Genomic DNA, 21,528 nt, shown 5'->3' with positions numbered 1-21,528 from the left:
AACTATCTCCAGTTTCCCAGAGAGATTATATAAACAGCTTGGATCGTAGCCATGGCCGGAGGTCAGAATGGTTCAATTTCTCCCTGGGAAAATGAGATCTTTCTTCTGGTGAATTCTAAGAGGTAAATCACACGGATCTTTTAGTTACAGGCCGGAGAAAGCAGTAATGCCTCCTGTGAGTTTTTCTGCCACTTTGTGTATTTAAAATATTTTTAAATGTTTTTCATCTGCATGTCCCATCTGTAGGCATCATGACTTCTTTCAAAACTGTGATGAGAACAGTTGCTTATAAGCCACAGGTATAAACAACCTACCCATACAATCAATACGACTCTTTCCCCTTCATCTTCCCCCCAGTTGCCACCAACACCCAGCTATTACTGGCATGAGAGCCATTATGGAAAAAATAAACTTAGTGCTTTTAGAAAAGCTGAGTTCATAAGAGGGGGTGGAGGAAAAGGGACCACTTTGGAGGCTGTACTTTAATCTTACAGATGCCCAAGAGTGCCCTTGTAGGAGCATTGAGGATTCCTGGTTTAAGTCTCTGTTTCGTCCCTTAAAGCTGTGTGACCTTGGGCAAGTTACTTAACCTCTCCAGACTTATTTCCTCACCTGAAACAAATGGATAATGATGATTAAATGTGCTATCGGCTGTGATGTGTCCGACTATAGTGAACAATTAATAATTTTTATCTCCTTTTCTTCCTTTGCCACCAAATATCTTTGCTCACACCGCTTGAACTTTTTATTTCACTTTGTTAACACTGCAAAAATGGCGTGGAGATTCATCTGGGACAACCAGCAGCCATTTAAGAATATATAAAATATTTGGCTTTCTTAAAGTGCTTGTCAATTAAAGTAATGTTTGTTTTCCTCAGAAAGCCAAAGGAAAGCCATTCAGAGTGGAGAGGTTTTCACTGAGAATAGTGAGCAATTTTATCTGAGGGTTTAGGGCACTCTGGCTGAGGTTTGGGCTGTTGAAGGTGGGTGTCATAGCCGAGATCCTTGGGATGTTAGAGACGTGGAAAGGGCCATACCCCATGGTTGAACATTTATTAATATGTTCTGGCCAGTGCCTTGCCCTGGAAAAGGCACAGACTTTTCCTCTACCCTTTATCCCACGTCAGCAATTGATTAGATTAATTAAATCAGCCTTCATCACTTGACCTAGAAACTTTGCCCTTTTTCCTGGAAAACAATATTTTCTGGATTTTAAAACAGGCTTTTCCATCATGTCCTATTCAGAATTTGGGGTCTGTCCCTGTTTGTAATTCTGATTTGATATAAAAGCTTACTAGTAATGTATGAAGATAGTATAAAATCCATTTGTTCTGAAGAGTTTTTCAGAGACAGTTGGGAGCAGTGGTTTCTGCTGTCCTTATGGTTTAATCTTAAAAAGTCTTCATCTAGACTGAGGACGGACAAGTGCTTCTTATCTCTGCGGGCTTATTAACCGTTGCCAGAAAGTGGTCTTTTCTGAGGATCTCTTGCAAGCCTGTGAGGCTGCAGCCTTGCTGTTGGATTTGTCATTGTCCCCAATGCCAAGCATGTGGCTGGCAGGGAGTAGGGGTTCAGTGTACCCTTGTTGAATGAATCAAGGTAGGAGTCAAAAATAGATACAGCTAAACAATTTTCGAACAAAAATTTTACTTTTCTTCACATTTTCGAGCCCTTGAAAAGCAGATGAATTCTCTACATTATATGTCATCAGGGAAATGCAAATTAAAACAGCAGTGAGACCCATTAGAATGGTCAAAATCCAGAACACTGACAACACCAAATGCTGAAAAGGCTGTGAAGCAACAGGAACTCTCATCATTGCTGGTCAGAATGCAAAATGGTACAGCCACGTTGGGACACAGTTTGGTAGTTTCTTACAAAATAAGCACTCTAACCATATGATCCATCAATCACACCCCTTGGTATTTACTCAAAGGAGTTAAAAACTTACGTCCACACAAAAAGTTGCACGTGGATGTGTATAGTAGCTTTATTCATAATTGCCAAACTTAGAGCAACCAAGGTGTCCTTCAGTAGGGGAATGGATGATAAACTGTGGTATATCCAGATGATGGAATATTATGCAGTGCTAAAAAGAAATGAGCTATCAAGCCACAAAAAGATAGGGAGGAAACAAATGCATATTACTGAGGGAGAGAAGCCCATCTGAAAAGGCTACATACTGTATGGTTTCAACTATATGCCATCCTGGAAAAGGCAAATCGATGGAGACAATAAAAAGATCAGTGGTTCCCAGGGCTAGGGGGATGGAAGGGATGAACAGGCAGAGCACAGAAGATTTTAGGGCGGTGGAAATACTCTGTATGATATTACAGTGGTGAACACATGTCATTATGCATTTGTCCAAACCCATAGAATATACAACACCAAGAGTGACCCTTAATGTAAACTATGAGCTGTCCGTGATAACGATGTATCAATGTAGGTTCATCAATTATAATAAAAGTTCCTCTTTGGTGGGCGGTGTTGATAACGGGAGAGGCTGTGCATGTGTGGGGGTAAGTGGTATATGGGAAATCTCTGCACCTTCTGCTCAATTTTGCTGTGAACCTAAACTGCTCTAAAAAATAAAGTCTATTAAAAACAAAAACAAAAGCAGATGAAGTAGAACCAAGAAAAGGTTGTTTGGCCCTTTGGGATCCCTTCTGGTTCCCGAGTGTAGGGGGTTTTAAAGCTATAGCTTCAGAAAGAGAGGAGGATGGGGAGAGAGGTGGGAGCTGGCCTGTGCTAGGAGGTGGTAGTAAGGTCAATTAATCAGAAAGCCTTGTGCTTGCCAAATAATGCGATGCTCAAGATCATGTACTCAGGAGCCAGACTGCCTGGATGCAAATCCTGGTTCTGCTACTAGCTAGCTGTGTGTTTTGGGGCAAGATAGTTAACTTTTCTCTCCTCAGTTTCCACACCTGTAAAATGAGGGTAATAGTACTGTCTGCCTCGTAGGAGTATTCTGAGGATGGAATGAGTTAAATGTAAGACACTTAGAAAGTGGCTGAGACTTAGGAAGTGCTCAGTAAGTGTTAGCTCCTGATCGTCTGTGGGCAGGACTCTGAGGACCTTCAGATTCTCGAGGAAGTGACCCAGGGAAGACCTGGAAGGGAATGATTCATGTTCCACTATGCCCCACCAGGTGAGTAATGGGAACCTGTGACCTGTAACTCACCTAATCACTTCAGGGTCCGTATCCTGAGAGCCCCTACAGCCATAGTGAAAAAGAGTTCATACTCTCGAATTGCATGCTCTCCTGATCCACAGTAGATGCGATGGATACAGAGTTCCATATGAAAGGGGGATGGAATTCTGAGGGCATCTGAGTGAAAAATAGAGTGGAAAGTAATCTTAGTCACAATACAAAAAACAAACTACCTCCAAACCTTAATCTCTACCATTATAGTCTAAACTAAAAGATTATAGCAGAGAGGAGCTTAAAGAGAAGGAAAGTACTGTAATATGCCCGTGCACAAAGTTCTAAGTACAGGGACGTTAGCTACATTGCTTTTTATAGCCACCCCCCCCCCCCAAAAAAGCCCACAAGAGTTTATGCTCATCAATGTGCCATGTAGCTGTCAAAAGAAATATGGTAGATGGCTATGTAGTCACATGGAAAGATCTTAAGACATTTGATAAATGAAAAGTTGCAAACCAGTGTGTATAGTACGATTCTCTATATAGAATATGTGTGTGTTTGTGTAGTTGTGTATTTGCTTGGATGAAGTTAATTTTTTAAAAAGACAACTGAAAGGGTATATGCCAAACTGTTAGCCGTGGTTATCACTGGGAAAGAGAGGAGTTGAGAGGTGGAGGAGGGCTCATATGTTTTATGCTTTATTAAGGATGTCAGATTTAGCAAAATAAAAATATAGGATGCCCAGTTAAATTTGAATTTCAAATAAACAAATGGTTTTTATGTGTAAGTATGTCCCATGCTTATATACTAAAAATTTATTCATTGTTTGTCTGAAATTCGGATTTAACTGTATTCCCTCTGGCAAGCCTACTCTATGTACTTGTGTATTATGTAATGCTCTCTAAAGGATATGTTCATGTACTACTTGTGTGATTCAAAAAAATAATAAAAAGAGAAGGAAGAATAAGATTCCTCTGAAAACTATAGAAAATATAATTTTCAGTTAAGAAAATTGATTGGCCTAAAAAAAAGCAGATTACAAAGCAGCATGTATACTAAGATCCCAGTTTTATAAAAAAAGAAAAGCACACATATGCATATACTAAATGATGGAAGGATGTACTTGAGAAAATTAACAGTGGTTCTCTCTAGTGATGAGATGAGGATGATTTAAATCTCTTCTTTGTGCTTTGTAAAGTTCCTTAAAAATGTTTATAAAGAACTGAATTACTTTTGGAAAGAGAAAAGGTCATGTGTAAAGAACACCATTTTTCTATGCTTCCATGAGGACTTGGATTTGCGCATGTTGTTACAACTTACAGCTTTCCTCAGAAGAGAGTGGTGGGCAGCAGTGTGAGCCTCAAAACCTTTGGTTTAAAGTTTTAAAAAATGCTGTCATCGCATGTCTTTGCAGGGTACTTCCAAAAGCAGCCCTACTTTGGAGCTGTGGTTGGCAGGGTGGCCAACCGAATTGCCAAAGGAACATTCACATTGGATGGGAAGGAGTATAAACTGCCAATTAACAACGGGCCCAACAGTCTGCATGGAGGAGTCAGAGGGTTTGATAAGGTGAGTTGGGGGCATTGGACAGAGTCCTCACCTGGCACACTTCACAGAGTACCTTCAAGCATACTTTCTGTTTGTCAGGCACAATCCTTGACCTGAGAGCAAATGCATGGTAAGGTGATACAAGAAAGAGGCTGTCCCATGGTTCGGGGGAGCAGAGGCACTGGCCCTGTGCCAGGACCCCATCCTTCCTTAGCTCATCCAACTGTAATAGGCAGAGGAGCCCTGAGTGAAAGGTTGACAGCCCTTGACTTAGGAAGGACAAGGAATGACTTTCTCACAGTGTTGGGATCAGGGAGTAGGGTTGACCTAAGGCACAACAGAAAAGTGGATCAAAAATAATACTTACCACTTACTGCACAAGATATTTGCGTATATGATCTCTTACCCTCACTAGAACCCATATAATCACCAAATGAGAAATCTGAGGCTTGGAAAGGTCACACCACTCCTAAGGTGGGCTGCCTAACCCAAAGCCCTCATTCCTGCGCTACAACTGCTAGTGTCCTCCACAGCCACCGTGGGTGCCCCCAGTGCAGCACACCTTTGTGTATCTGTTGTTAAGTCCCCTCCCCATGCAGTGTGGCGCCACACCCAAACCTCCCCTTCCACTGAAGTGCCTCATGCCTCAGAATTACCTCAGATTCTCCCTAGTTCCCCTTTCCACATTAAAACTCCCATTCCCCAAGTGAATCCCTAGAAAAACAAGGTTAGGAAAGCAAATTGATCAAACAGCTTCTCCGTGAGGTAGGAATGCCTGACCTCCTGCTTCCCAGCTGTGGGGGAGTCTGTGGGTTAACCCCCAGCGACTCTCTTACTAGTCTAATTCCAGGGAGATAATTTTGGTAGTTAACCTTCCTTTAAATTATATCCCTCAGGTTATTTCCTAGAGAGGAGCCAGAGAAGACAGGAACATGTATGGCAGTTAAGGATCACAGTGTGTTCTTCTCGGTCTCTTACTGCCAGCTGTCCTGTGGAAGGAATTTGGTCACTCTCTGCGTCCCCTGTCCCACCAGCTTCCTGTCTCTGGCCTAGAATCAGACTGCCCTGTCAGTTCCCCTTTCCTCCATGACTGGACTCCTCACACCAGGGAGGCGTGAAGGCACACTGTAGCCTCAGTCCTGGCAGTATTAGGGCAAGAGGATCTCGAACATGCCAGGTCCGTGGACAAACCCCAACCAGAGGAAGTTAGGCTCAGCTCTGTTTGGGCGGGGACCTTCAGCGGAGCCTCAGAACAGCACCTTGTTCCTGCTCCCTCTATTCAGCTGTGGTATTTTCTGTGGTGTTGCCTAACATGTATGCCCTGTATGAACATAGCAAGATAGCATACATATCCTTCAGTGCAGTGTGCCTACGGAGCCCCTTCTGTGAACCAGAAAGCATAAGGTGGGGATTCCTGAGACTCCAGAATAGTGAAGGAGCCAGACCCTTACATAAATAACTGTTATAGGAAACAAGCCCCCTAATATAGATGCCACTGGTGTGCTATAGAAACTGGGGAGGTGAGATGTGAACTGCCCTTGAAGATAGGATAGCATTTCATTCAATTAGTGGATATTGGAGAGAATGGCTGTGCAACAGCCCAGAGAGGGGTGGGGAAAGACTTGGAAGGTTCTCATGGATGCATTAGAAACTTTTAAACACTACGTTTTTATATAGTAACATGAGCAGTATCAGGTGAACTTTAAGTTATAGTTGATCTCAACAATTACTGAGTAATTGTTGGTTTGGAGATATGTATTTTTCTATTTATATCAACATATTTTTTTAAAAGATGAAATTTGAATAACCTGATAGGATTAGAAATGGTCTAAGTAGGCCTAGAGATACAAATTTGGACATTTTCAGGAAATTTGAAAACTACAGGGTCAGGGAAATCCTCCCATGAATAGGAATTATATTTTCCGCAGAATTATACTTGTCTGATAAAAGTGGTTTACACGAAAATCTTTCCATTGTGCTCTTTCTCTAAAGGGGAAAAACTAGGTAGCAAGTAAAGAACATTTTATTTCAAGGCTGGCCCAGTGGCGCAGCAGTTAAGTGTGCACGTTCTGCTTTGGCAGCCTGGGGTTCGGCGGTTCGGATCCCGGGTATGGACATGGCACCACTTGGCAAGCCATGCTGTGGCAGGTGTCCCACGTATAAAGTAGAGGAATATGGGCACGGATGTTAGTTCGGGGCCAGCCTTCCTCAGCAAAAAGAGGAGGATTGGTGGCAGATATTAGCTCAGGGCTAATCTTGCTCAAAAGAAATGGAAAAAAGAAAAAGAACATTATATTTCAAATATTTTGTCCCTAAAATTTTCCATTTGGGAGATTCTTTTTTCTTTGTTTAATCACATGTATAATAGGCTATTATAATATAATATTTTAAAGATTTTATTTTTTCCTTTTTCTCCCCAAAGCCCCCGGTACATAGTTGTGTATTTTTAGTTGTGGGTCCTTCTAGTTGTGGCAATATATAGGCTTTATATTTTAAGTCTCTTGAAAGTTCAACATTTCTGTTAGATAATTAGGGTGTAAAATTAATCTTTTACTAAGGTCAGTGAATTTGTTTGAGATACCAGCTGCTTTCCCTGTAGGTGAAGGCAGAGACCTCCATTCCTGCTGGGCTCCCCTTCCTGGCAAAGGCGATGTCAGTGAGAGAGATCCAGGCCTTGCCAGGAGAGGGTGGGCAGAACCTGGCTTCATAGGCCATTCCTGTGGCCCACAGAAGTTATACTCTTTCAAATCTATTTGGAATGGCAGTATTTGGCCTCGACTCTTCTGTTGAAAATGGAGATTCAAACAAAACATTCACTGAAACTAAGATGTGGAACAGTGTAGACTGCCAGGCTTGAGTTTGAATCCTAATCCACTAATTATATGTATGACTTTGAACAAGATTTGTTTTTCCCTTTAAACGATGGACCTGAAGTATGAAGGGATTCTACCACTCCCCTGGAATGTGGGAGGTAGAAGTGGGCATGTTAACTCCACTGAACTCAATTTGCTCAACTGTAAAGTGGGGGTAATAATATTGGTTGGAGCTGTATGAAATTGCCAATGTTCAACTGTTTTGACCTACACGGATGGTGATATCTGGTTCAACCAAATCGTTGCCATACAAAATGATTTACGTAAAGCACCGGGTCAGTGACTGGTGAGCACTCAACAAATGGAGGTCTCATGTCTGCGAAAGGCCGCTTCACTAGTGACCCCAGAGCTCCATAAAGGGTCTGGGGGGTCTCTGGCCACCTCGTCCTCTGAAAGTGTAGAATAAGGGAACAGGCTCAGGGATCAGACCACTTGGTTCACATCTACTGTCTTACTAGCTGTATGACCTGGGACAGGTAGTTTATCCAGAGACAGCCTCAGCTGTCTCATCTTTAAATGAGGAAAATAGTACCTACTTTAGTCAGCTCTAAGACAGATCAGATAGTGTCTGTGAAGTTTCTAGCAAAGTCTCTTGGCTCATAACGGACACTCGATAAATGTTGGTTTTCCCTTCCCCATAAGTGTAATCTTGAGGCCTCTAGGGCAAGGTTGAGAGGAACCGCTCTGTTAATCCAAGATTCCTATTTCTATTTCCCAAAGCAAAAAAACTCTTTGAGAAAACTTTTCTTCGTATTTTTCTTGCCACTCTTAGAATCATATTTTCTAGAACAAGAAGAAAACTTCAAGGTCACTTTTCAGCCCCTTTATTTTATGGAAGGGTTCGATGCCCAAAGTCACACAGTGAGCTAGGAAGAACCCTGGCCCCCAGACCAGGATTCCTGACTGTGGGCTAGAACTCTTCCTAATGGAACACGTCCTTCTTATTCCTCTAGAATTCTGCCCAGGGAACATAGAGAACCTCAGAGTGTTTTTTGTAAATGTTAGTAAATAGTAGCCCTCAGGAGGGAAGGGCTAATTTTTTAAGGTTATTTTTTAATATTATTAGCAGATATTGCTGTGTGGCATTTGTCAGAATGGGATGCTAAGATTAAAAAAAAAAAATCAAAGAAGGGGAAGAAGAAAATCTTGTAGACACATACGTATAAATTTAGGGAAGAAGAGTATGGGGAATGTGAGTAGGTAAAGAGAAAACGATTTTTTTCTCTCAAAAGTGAGTTTTCTGTATAAAACAAAATTTTGGAATAATTAAAATCTAAGCTACTAGTCAAACACCTTAATGATTGTATAATCATTTCTCTTCCTAGAATAAGTTGTCTTTAAATATTGAAACGTGGCATTTAGCTTGGGATTGGAATGACTAAACAGCTTTGAAAACACTTTTCTAGGTCCTCTGGATGCCTCAAGTGCTGTCAAATGGTGTCCAGTTCTCTCGGGTCAGTCCAGATGGTGAGGAAGGTTACCCTGGAGAGTTAAAAGTCTGGGTGACATATACCCTGGATGGCGGGGAGCTGGTGGTCAACTATCGAGCCCAGGCCAGTCAGACCACACCGGTCAATCTGACCAACCATTCTTATTTCAACCTGGCCGGCCAGGTAAGTGAACTTACCTCTGCTCTCCTGTGGTGTGCTTTGTGGAATGACCTGGGGGCATAGTGGAGAGACCAACCCAGCATGGAATGAGTCTGGCGGTGGGGTCGCCCCCGTGATGAGAAACAGTTCCCAGCAAAGCATCTGGCTCATAGTAGGTACTCAATAAATGGGAGTTATAGAGAAAGATAGAATGAGTACATTGGACTGCCAAGAGAATTATCTATTTCCCATATGCTCAGACAAGAAACTAGCTATTTTAAGAACTCCCTCTCATCTAACTGTAACATGTGCTTACATTTGCTTCCACTATTCCACTCCTACTTCCAAAAAATTACTTCCAATTAAGGCACTTTCCACCCTTGGATCTTTGGAAATGTGCTTGGCCAGCCCCTTTCGATGCTCCCACTGTGCAGCCCACCCTAAGAGTAGTGAAGAGAAAGTGACAACCCCCTTTAGGTAGTCCCCCCAAACTACCTCATTCCCTCCTATGGTAATGTCTTAGCTTGTTGAGGAGGCTATTATATAAGACCAAATGAAAAGCTTAGCTAAATTCTGTAGATTATATCTATTACTTCCTCCTCTTCTGAACTCATCATTGATACTTGAATCACTTTGGCATGATTTCCTACCACAAGATGATGTTCATAGCCAACTAGTAATATCTTTCATTTTTATAGTCTTTTAGGAGTTTGCTGATTTTTTTCTGAGATCTTTTTAAATAGCATGAGGTAATTGATTCTTATATAATTTCCAAGCTTCTCCCTTTAAAAATAAGAAAGATGGCTCTTCACTTCCTTATCTTCAGAAACTTCTGCCATCCCTCTTGAGATCTTAAAGACAAACCAAAAAACAAAAACAAAAACAAACCTGCCCAGCCATAAGAGCCTCTTCAGTAATGTGCATAAAAGACCTTACTTTTTTTTTTTTTTCTAAAGATTGGCACCTGAGCTAACAACTGTTGCCAATCTTCTTTTTTTTTTTTCTGCTTTTTCTCCCCCAATTCCCCCGGTACATAGTTGTATTTTTTTTTTCAGTTGTGAGTCCTTTTATTTGTGGCATGTGGGACGCTGCCTCAGTGTGGCTTGACAAGCGGTGCCGTGTCCATGCCCGGGATCGAACTGGTGAAACCCCGCCCGCCAAAGCTGAGCGTATGAACTTAACCACTTGGCATGGGGCCAGCCCCAAGACCTTACTTTTTAACATAAGTTCAGAAAGAAACTTGACATAAATAGGACAAAATATTAATGGTTGTATATAAGTAGTAGATCACGCTGATTTTCTCACTATTTTCCACATTTTTGTATACTTAGGACATTCTATTTTATTACCGGGGTGGTGGTCTAAAGGAATAGATTCAGAAATAGAAGTAGAAATCCTGCGTGAAGTCTTACCCCTGCCGTTGTGTTCCAATGAAGGAGACAAAATGGAAATGTAAGCTTCACTAAAGCTCTTTCCATTCACTTGGCAGGAGGACTCTCCTGACCAGAATTTTCCACCGTTCCAATTCTATAGGGACCTGGAGTGACAGAAATTTCTGAATTTCTTTCCAGAGGCTGAATAGTTTCCCATATCACAGACCCCACCCAGAAGGGTGGTCAGTGTCAACTCCCTTCTATATGCTGCCTCAGTAAGAGAAGCCAAATCTACAGCCTCTAGCTTCAGGGCTGAGTGTGTGCGGGGCCCACCAACCTTTTGGAGCACTCAAGTAAGAATGGATGGAGAGGGGCTGGCCGCGTGGCTGAGTGGTTGGATCCTCGCGCTCCGCTTCCGCGGCCCAGGGTTTTGCCAGTTCAAATCCTGGGCGCGGACATCGCACTACTCATCAAGCCATCCTGAGGGGGCATTGCACATGCTACAACTAGAAGGGCCCACAACTGAAAAATACACAACTATGTACCAGGGGGCTTTGGGGAGAAAAAGGAAAAATAAAATCTTTAAGAATGGATGGAGAGTCACTAGGCCTGGGGTCAAGGGGTCTCTGTATTTTCAGAACATCTCTTGCCCTACCTAGAAAAGCATTATCATATGTCTTAAACTCTCCTCAGGGAATTAGCTCAAAACTTGATCTTTAAAGTAGTCAGCTCATCTTATATATTTTCTTTCTTTTATTTGTTTTTTAAACTTAATGAACAGTATTTCTGTTCTACTTGGGGCCAGACTTTGACTCATCACTTCTAAGTTTGAGTGTTGGAGGCCTGGGGAGGAAGGGAGAACTCTTTTTCAAAGAATGGAAAAGGTATGTAGGTTGCAGGTTGGTTGGGTTTTTTTTGGCTGTTCCTCCTTTATCTAACATAAAACTGGGAAAATTTTTTTTTATTGAAACTTTACTTAAAGAGCTATGAAAGCAGGCCTGGGGGAGTTTTGAGATGTGGTTCTTGTATGTATGGTATGTGGGTAGGTGTGTCATCAAGCACCCAGGTTCTTCCTTCTTTTCATTCTGCTTCTTCAATGTTTTGTCTTTTGTCTTCAGGCTTGTCCCCTCATGGTCACAAGATGGTTGCCACAAAGCTCCAGGAATCACCTCTTCGTATAGTCATATCCAGAGAGAAAAAAGGATCTATTCCTTTTTTCACATCTCTCATGTTCCATTTTTAAGAACAAGCAAAACTTTTCCCAGAAGCTCCCCCAGCAGACTTTCGCTCACATTTCATTGGCCAGAAGTGTGTCTTATGCCCTGCCTAACCCAATCACCAGCAAGGGAATTAGACCACCATGATTAGCTTGGACCAATCAAAATTTGTCCTTTGGGGCCAGGGAAGGGGTCCTTTCCCTGAATATATGGCCTCTGCATAGGATAAATCAACAAGTCAGTGTTCTGCCAGGGGAAAGGGAGGGCACTGATAAAGAAGTTGATATGGGTTTTGAGTAGTAACCAATAGTGTCTGTTATATCCTACTAGAGGTGATAAGAGCTGAATTAAGGCAGTGGTAGTGGCAATGCACAAAAAAGTCTTTAAAGCCCCATGCAAGCCACAATGAGCTCTATAAATGGTTAATGTCACAAACCAGTTGCAGCCAAACAAAGTTAACCAAAATAAACACTGAACTCAGAGATGGGCCTCAAATTCTGTTTGTGAATCAGCATTTCTTGCCAAGTTTTCATCAGCCTGGAAAGGAAATGAATCCAACAGTAATATTCCACCAGTGGAGATCATTGCATTATTCCGGTTCAGAAGAGTCATAAAATGAAGCCTGCTTCTCGATAATGAAGGAATGTTAGTGCCGGTTAGTGACCCGACGACCAGGGAGAGAGTGGGTGCCTAAGCAACGTTCCTTTCCTTCTTCTCCCAGGCTTCTTCCTAACATCTCAGACTCAGTTTATTTGGTGTGTGATTTTCTTATTGAATCGTTTTCTTCCTGCCCTAGTGCTAAAAAACAAACAGAAAAAGGAAGTTCCTAAGCAGCTTTATTCATAATAGTAAAAAAGTGGGAACAACCCAAAAGCACATCAACAGGAGAATGGATAAATAGACTGTGATATAGTCCTACAGTGGAATCAACCTTAAACTGAGCATTGAACAGAGAGAGCCGAGGAAACAGTTGCAAATTCTCTTCCCTCGTCTCTGCTCCCATTAGTCCCAGAGGCCTCTACCCTGAGGCATGAGAGGATGGCAGTAGGGAGAGCCCACAGGAGAGAGACCGGTCTGGTCTAAACTACTCTGGGCAGGGGTGCAGGCCTCTCCCATTTCGGACCTGCCTTCCCGGGTCAGAACAGGGACCAAACAAGTGACTAATGGAGAGCGTGGGCGGAGGAGTGGCCTCTGCCCCAGCCTTGACGTCCACCTACTCCTACGCCTGCCCAGCTTGTACTCGCTGGGGGAATACAAAAGAATCACAGTTCTTCAGAAACAGAGCCTCTTAGTAGTGTGGTAAACCAATTTCTGTCATGTTTAGACATAGATTCTCATGGTCTTTACCATCTTTGCCTTTCTCCTCATGACGACTCCATTTGATTGTGGGGGCCTGAGTCTTTCTGTCTGTAGAGTCTATTTCCAGTTAACCCATAGTGCTCTGCCTCTCTCTGCTTACTTCTCAGGAACCCTGCAGAGCCTTCAGTTTGGCTTAGCTCAGGGTTTCTCAACCTCTGCACTATTGACATTTGGGGCCAGATAGTTCCTCATTGTGGGGGTGGGGAGGCTGTCTTGTGCTTTGGCGGGTGTTTCGTAGAATCCCTGGCCTCTCCCCACTACTGCTTCCATCATAGCATCAATGCCCCCGGCCATGACAATCAAAAATGTCTGCAGACGTTGTCAAATTTTGCCCCATGAAGCAAAATCATCCCCAGTTGAGAACCACTGGCTTAGATTATTTTTGAGCATTCACTAAGGCAAAGCCCTCACCTGGTTCTCCTTCCATATCTTCTGCTGTGAAGCTTTAAAATATACTCCTATTAAAATATAATCCTTTCTATTGGAAACATACAAGTGTATTGTCCAGTTTGCAAGCAGCATAACACATCTTCACTCAACTGTTCCTCGCAAGAACCCTGCAAAAGATGGAGGCATCATCAGCCCAATTTTACACCAAAGGAAATGAGATTCTAGGTTAAGTGATTTCCCTGCGGCCACTCATTGAGAGCCAGAACTAGACCCCAGGCCTCGTGACCACTGACCAGTGCTTTGTGTACCAGCCTTTGACTCCCCATGACGGGCAGGCTGCATCTTTATGGAGTGGGTGGGAAAACTCTCAAGAGCATGGACTCCAGTTCTGACTCCCAGGCTTCTGTCATATAGCAAGGAGTGGGTCCTCTTGCGGGGAGCTGCGCCAGAGACGGGGTGACATGTCCCACTTCTAGTGAGCCAGGAGGCCATGCCTTGGCCATCCAGCACCTGTGTGTTACAGGTCACCAACACTTGTTCTGTTTGCCTGGCAAGTGAGGAGAGTGGAAGAAACTTCTCTCCCAATAGGCTGAAATCCAAAAAGCTTTCAGAGCCAGCCCTGATGACCTAGTGGTTAAAATTCAGCTCACTCTGCTTAGGTGGTTCCTGGGAGCGGAACCACACCACTCAGCTGTCAGCAGCCATGCTGTGGCGGCAGCTCATATGGAAGAACTGGAAGGACTTACCACCATAATATACAACTATATACTGGGGCTTTGGGGAGAAAAAAAAAAGGAAGATTTGCAACAGATGTTAGCTCAGGGCCAATCTTTCCCAGCAAAAGGCTTTCAAACCACTGTTGTCTCTGACTTTTCACCTTCATAATTCTGTTTAGAAAAGAAAATTCATGCTGGGGTCATGCTTGAAAGCTTCTTCCAAATGTATCAGCTGCTCTTTTGAGGCCCTATCTACTTACACTTAAGTGAACATAGTAATCATCACTGTAGGTGAAATGAGATTTCTGAAGTTTTTGTCAATGCCTGAAAACATTTCTGCAAGAGACGTTATAAAGCAAATATGTAAAATAAGACTGAGCATTAAATCTTCTTTTCTTTCTCTTTTTTTTCCCTCCCAGGGTTCCCCGAATATATATGACCATGAAGTTACAATAGAAGCTGATGCTTTTTTGCCTGTGGATGAAACCCTGATTCCTACAGGTTGGTGAATTTAAACTTTTTGTGGGAATGCAGACCCCGGCTATAATTTGAGGACACTGAAACTTCATTCACCTAAATTTATTCTCCCTATTGGCCTGCCAAAATGCCTAGGATTACCATGATTAGTCATTTATTTTGGTTAAGGTTGGGTGACCATACAGTTAAACACCCAAACCAGGACACTTTTGAGAAGGGGATGCTGTTAATAATTAAGCTAGGGCAACAGGCATAAACTAGGATGGTCCCAAGCAAACTGGGTCATATGGTCATCCTAGCTGAGCCTAAGACTCCAAAAGTTCTCCACTAAAATGTAAATCTGTTACACCTTAGCAGAGATAAGTTGATCTAAACATTACCTCACAAATGTAGAACACTGATAGAATGTGATGTGGTTTTTCTTTTTTCTGTTGTTTTATTGGTCGAAGAATTAAAATTTTTTATGATGGTACTTTAGGCACACCTGTTGGTTCTTTTTTTTAAAATTATTTTATTGAGGTCACATTGGTTTATAACATTGTATGAATTTCAGGTGTACATTATTATATTTTAGCTTCTGTACAAACTGCATCGTGCTCACCACCAGTAGTCTAGTTTTTATCCATCACCATATGTATGTGCCCCTTGACCCCTTTCACCCTCCCCCTCCCCCTTGGCCTCTGGTAATCACCAATCCGTTCTCCTTATCTATGTGTTTGTTTGTGTATCTTCTACATATGAGTGAAATCATACAGTATTTGTCTTTCTCTGTCTGACTTATTTTGCTTAGCATAATACCCTCAAGGTCAATCCGTGTTGTCGCAAATGGCATGATTTTGTCTTTTTTCATTTTATTTATTTATTTTGAGGAAGATTAGTCCTGAGCTAACTGCTGCCAGTCCTCCTCTTTTTGCTGAGAAAGACTGGCCCTGAGCTAACATCCGTGCCCATCTTCCTCTACTTTATATGTGGGACACCTACCACAGCATGGTATGACAAGCAGTGCCATGTCCACACCCGGGATCCGAATCGGTGAACCCCAGGCCACCAAAGTGGAACGTGCATCCGAATCGGCAAACCCCAGGCCACCAAAGTGGAACGTGCAAACTTAACCACTGTGCCACTGGGCTGGCCCCAAGATTTTGTCTTTTTTTTTATGGCTGAGTAGTATTTTGTTGTGTGTGTGTATACATATACACCACATCTTCTTCATCCATTCACCTGTTGATGGGCAGTTGGGTTGCTTCCAAGTCTTGGCTATTGTGAGTAATGTTGCAGTGAACATAGGGGTGCATATATCTTTTTGAATTAGTGTTTTCATGTTCTTTGGATAAACACCCAGATGTTGATCTGGCTGTTCCACTTCTGGGTATTTATCCAAATGACGTGGTGTTTGATAGAAGGGGAAAGGACAGGATGAGTTGTACTCTGAGGAGGACAAATATAGATACGTCACCTCTGAGACACAGTTAGGAGGTGGGATGGAATGGGGAGTCCAGAGTATCAAGAGGGAAGGTGAGGTGTTGCCAAAGGCAAACTTCATGGGTTTGAGAATGTATGTGTATACGCGCAGGTGCACGCGCGTCTCCTAGATTAACTGGATTAAGGTCATCTTGATTATTATTATTTTGGATCCAAAGTACTGTGGTTCAAACATGCAAATCCATAGAGATAGGAAGTAGATTAGTGGGTTGTCAGGGGCTGGGAGCAGAGGAGAATAGCGAGTGACAATGGGTATGAGATTTCAGTGATGAAAGATGATGCAATTAGATAGTGGTGATGGTTGCACCAACCTTGTAAATACTCTAAACGCCACTGAGTTTTGCACTATAAAAGAGTGAATTTTATGGTGTGTGAATTATATCTCAATTTTAAAAAAGAAAGAAAGAACCTTGGTTCATATGTTATCTCCAGGATCGAGTAGTGTAGTTTTGTACTAGATTGTAGGTGCACCCCGTCTGTCTCCAGGGGACAGATGGATGACAGCAAGATGACTGGCAGAGGTGCTGTTATTTGTAGCACTTCATGGAAATTAACTTGAAGTAATTACCCCAAAGCAGTAGGTAATGTTCTTATTGGGATTTCATTACAGTCAGAGATCAGGTGAGTGTAGAAGGCAGTCAAAGAAAACTGAAGTAAACAAAAGTAGAGGATAAAGGGAAGGAAGAGCAGAAATCTAGAAAGACACAAACACTTTTGCATCAGCTCCTCTTCCCCTAGGAGGAAGGGCCACCCTTGTGCTGCCCCTTGGCCAGTCAAGGTCTCTGCCTGTGTCTGACAGCGACTTCTCTGAGGCGTTACCTCATAGCTCCTTGTCAGATTGCACATGTCCTGTGTTCCATTCTCTCAGGCCTCTGTTCAGGGCTCCAGCCCTCCATAAGCCCATCTGCTACAGCAGGTCAGGAAGGCCCTTCCCTTCCTTTCCCACCCCCTGTAAGGGTGCTTCTACTTTACCTGTCCCCTCTGCGCCACTAATGAGCTTAGAATGATAGAATATGAGCAATTAGAAGCCAAGGCTACCATCTTAACCAAGTAATCAAAGTTTACATCACCAGTAATAAGACATATTGACACATCCTCCTCATATGATGCACTGAAAAGGCACATCGCGTGTGTGCTGTTCTGTCAAAAATGCATAACCTCAATCCGTTCAGGAGAAATCATCTCATGAACCCAATTGAGGGGATAGTCTACAAATAATTGACCAGTACTCTTCAGTAATGTCAAGATCATGACAGACAAAGACTAAAGCATGGTCACAGAGGAGACTAAGGACATAGGACAACGCAATGCAGTGTGGGATCCCAGGTTGGATCACGAGCCAGGAAAAGGGCATTAGTGGGAACACTGGTGAAATTCTAATGCAGTGTGTGGCTTTGTTAATAGTATTGTTCCAATATTAATTTCTTAGTTGTGATCATTGTACCATGGTCACGTAAGGTGTTAACATTAAAGAAAGGTAGTGGAAGGATACACAGAGATACACTATTTTTGCCACCTTTCTGTAAGTCTAAAATTGTTTCAGAATAAAAAGAAAAAAGCCCAGGGCTGCAAGTAAGATATTACTTTAAGTTTACTGGGCACCTGCCTTATTTAGGTAAGGGCTTTTGTTTTATTTTGGCCTCTTTAAAAAAATGAAGTTGTGTTTATGGCTGCTACTTCAAAATTTTTAACAGGAAAAGGGTAAGAATGTGAGCCTGCGTGCTAAACAGGAACTTCAGTTAACAGCAGAAATTAGAAACTCCCATTAATATAGTGACTACAAAACTAATTAGAATAATAGTGAGAAATCAAGATAAACGGATTAAAATTTTTAGCATCACAGTGTTGAATATTTTCCTGGCTCCCGGGCGGGTTTAAAGGCTTTTATCTTTGTCTTGGTAATATGTGTCATCTTCTGATATTGGCATGGCTCAGTGGATGGCCATGAGTAAGCTGGCCCATCTTGCCCTAGATGCAGGATTATTGCATTAGAACTATATGCTGTGAACTGCAAGGAAAAAATAGTGGTGGCTGCTGTTTTGTGACTGATAAGGAAGAAGATGAACTAAGTAGCTTATAAGTGGAGGTGATGAAATAAATGCGTGTTTATTTGTGTATATTTATAAAATCTTATGCTATCCTATTGAGATTTGATCAAATGAAAATCTCAAAAATGCGTGATTCATGCCATGTAAAGATTATTTGTCATAATTGTAAGAGAGAATTGAGGCAAAGCACTGTGGAGCTTAAAATGCTATCTAATGGACTGCATAAAGCTCAGTTTCATCTCAGTTCTGCACCCACAGTAGGTGGTTTGGGGATCCAGTTCTATCCTCTATACTGATATTGAACACCGGTGGAATTGAGTAGGCTGTTAAGAGCTCTGGACTCTGGGAGACAAGAGCCCTGGTTCTGGTCTTGGCTTTGCTGTTGACTAGCAAGGGAACATTCACTGCACACATAATACTTTAACATTTAACCTCGATAGACTCTCATTTCCTTTCTGCAAACAGGAGGGATGCTGAACTCAATCAGATTTGGACCAGTAAATTTTCTTTAAAAAACAATTGGAGACTTATATGGGGTTGCCCAGCTTTTCATTTTGCCAAGTTTAAAAGCTATCATAAATATAGAGCTATTAAAAATAATTGGAAATGTATGTTCATTATATTTCAATACAATTTTTTAAAAAAAACTAATTGGGATTATAATGAGGAACAGAGATAAATACACAACACTTATTTTTTTAAAACCCAAACTGCCATTTATAATCACCATCTTTTCATAAAAGAAAGAACATTTGATACCATAAAAGTGGGGAAAACTTAATCTCAGAATGAAAACCAAGCCTTTGTATGGAATTCATCTTGCTTTTTAAAGAAATGTGATAGTGGATTATCCAAATATTTCTCAGTTCTCTGGGGACCAATAAAATTTCATCATGGACTAATGATTGAGAACCAATATTTGTCTGTAAGATAGGTCACTTGTTGTTCTTACATTCTATGATTCTTCGAGGCTGCTATTATAACATTTTACTGCTATTTCCACCACCCTTCAAATTCATTAGAACTGTATCATGAAAGTAAATAAGTTGCAATAACTTCAGCGCTCATGAAAAATTTTGTAATTCTCTTTTACCTTTCCATGCATTAGCCAGTGCTACACAGATTATATCTGTTGGCCCAATGACATTTAAACTAAAATTATAGGGGTTTTTTTTTTTGCTTCCTCCTTTCTCAAAAATGCTTAAGAAACAAGCTAATTGTATGATTCCTTTGGAACTTCTTCAAGAAATGAGTGGTAACTGCTACTGTGCACTTCAGTGATATAAAAATTCACGTCTGGCCCACTTTCAGCCAAGAAAAAGTCTTTGGAAGCCCAGATTTCATCTCTTAACATTGAGCAAAAGGCTTAATTCTGAGACCAGTCCAAAGGGCCTGCCCATCATTTGGTCATTTGGAAATGCCTCCCCTATGCTGCTGGGCTCTCCAGGAGTTGACAGTCTGGTGGAGGAGTCAGCCAGAATATTATTCATTAACCTGGAAAATGTCCGGATAGATAAAACTAGGAGACTTGGTACAGAGGAGAAGCACTGCCTGGGGGCTCCCAGTTAGAGGAGATGAGAGTTAAATAAAACCTGTAAGACCAAGTAGAATTTTGCCAGGCAGGGAGGAGGAGAAAGGTCTTCTGGATAGAGAGGAACCAGAATGGGCAGCACAAGAAACAGCAGGGCTATCCCCAGGGAAGTGCTGAGCTTCTGAAGCATTTGAGGGATGCTTTGGCAGGCAGAAAATGGATGGGTCTGGAGAGGTTGGCTGGGGCCATGTCAGATCTGGTATGCCTGCAATCCCTGCAGTGGCCCTGGAGGACCCGAGGCTGGCCTGGAGTTCCAGGCTGATCCACATGGGCAGACTCACAGTGTGCCTGAATCCAGTCTCAAACTTCTGGTTATTCAGCCAGAACCGGACTGAACCACACGGCCACTTCTTTGAGACGTGCTGTAAAACACCTGTTAGAGCAGCCACACTTTGTTCTGGGAATTGATATGCACTATCTAGAGATTGTGGTTATGTTGAATTGCTTATCTGTGAGATGAGGTGAAGCTTTATGATAATAACAGCTAGTATTTCAGAGAGGACTTTATAAACAAATAAGTAATCCACACCACAACGCTATAAGGTAGGTTCTGTTCATTTTTCTTATTTAATGGATGTGGAAACTGTAGTACAAGGAGTTTAAGTAACTTACTGAGGATCACCCAGTTAGCAAGTGGTGGAAAGCTGGGATTCAAACCTAGGTGGTCTGCTACTGAAATTCAGGCTCTTAACGAGACGAATACTCTACAGACCTTACAGTGTGGTTAGATATCAAGAAGTGTTCTAGGGGGAGGGGAAGAGAAAGAAGGAAGAGAGGAAAGAAAGAAAAGTGTTAATTTCTTGACTATATGATAAGCTAAGATGACCATATAGTCAAGAAACGGGAAGTAAGCTAGAAAAAGAAAAGTGTTCGACAATTGTCAGTTCTCATTTCTTTTGCCACTTTTTGTCCAGGTAGCCTCACAGCTTCCCTCACTGTTTTCCTCCCTGTTTCTCCTTTTCAATTTATTTCTACTTTTCTGTAAAGAAAACAGAAAACCAAATTTGTTCAAATTATATTAAAAAAAAGAGGGGCAAAAATGAAAGAAAGAGATCTAAGAGGATTTCTTGAAATTAAAGAGTATGAATTTAAGTGTCTGGCCTTATTAGACTGACAAGGAAGGGAATGTAGAAAAGGAACAACTCCAAAACAGTCTAATTAAAGTTCGAAATTATTCTCTGTAGCCTTCAGTAACCTTGGAGGTCATTGGTCTATTGCAACATAGTACGGTGTTTGGTGACACATCCCTTGTCTTATCTTGCTGGTTCTTGGTTTTCTCATCTGCAAAATCTTGTTATGATCAAGTTATTGTTGAAGGCTCACTTTCTTTAAGTATGCACGTTGGTCATCTCTGTTGAAGATGATAGGGAAGTCACCTTCCATAGGAAATTCGCAAACGTAGTAAAAGAAAATCTTTACCATTTACCAGGGCAGCTTTCAGTTATCTGAAATATCACTAATGGTGAGATGCTTCATTTAACCAGCAGGATGCCGAGTATTGGATAATTGTTCTACACCCTTTTGCTCTCCCTGGCTTTCCCCAAGCCTGCTGCTTGGTCATGGAGAAGCCCTGCAGAGGCTGGCAGTAAACTTTGTTCTCCTTGCAAATGAATGGCTTTTATTCCATAAATCCATTTTGCTTTCCACCTCAAATCCTTGTTTGTGTATTTGTTTCTAAAAATCTCTCTTCTGAGAGTCATAAAAATCCTCATTTTTTTTT

At 41.9% G+C, this 21,528-nt stretch overlaps 1 protein-coding gene across 1 annotated transcript in view; it reads left to right on the top strand.

The window, feature by feature from the left end:
- GALM (galactose mutarotase) overlaps positions 1-21,528 on the top strand; it is a 52,614-nt gene that overhangs the window by 3,565 nt on the left and 27,521 nt on the right. Inside the window, exons 2-4 of the mRNA XM_001500603.5 lie at positions 4,560-4,714; positions 8,973-9,179; positions 14,630-14,711. Of these exons, the coding sequence (XP_001500653.2) occupies positions 4,560-4,714; positions 8,973-9,179; positions 14,630-14,711 (444 nt within the window). The remainder of the gene's footprint in view (positions 1-4,559; positions 4,715-8,972; positions 9,180-14,629; positions 14,712-21,528) is intronic.

The sequence above is a fragment of the Equus caballus genome, chromosome 15 (assembly GCF_041296265.1).
Source record: "Equus caballus isolate H_3958 breed thoroughbred chromosome 15, TB-T2T, whole genome shotgun sequence".
Lineage (NCBI taxonomy): Eukaryota > Metazoa > Chordata > Mammalia > Perissodactyla > Equidae > Equus > Equus caballus.
This window is presented reverse-complemented; position numbering and strand designations above follow the sequence as displayed.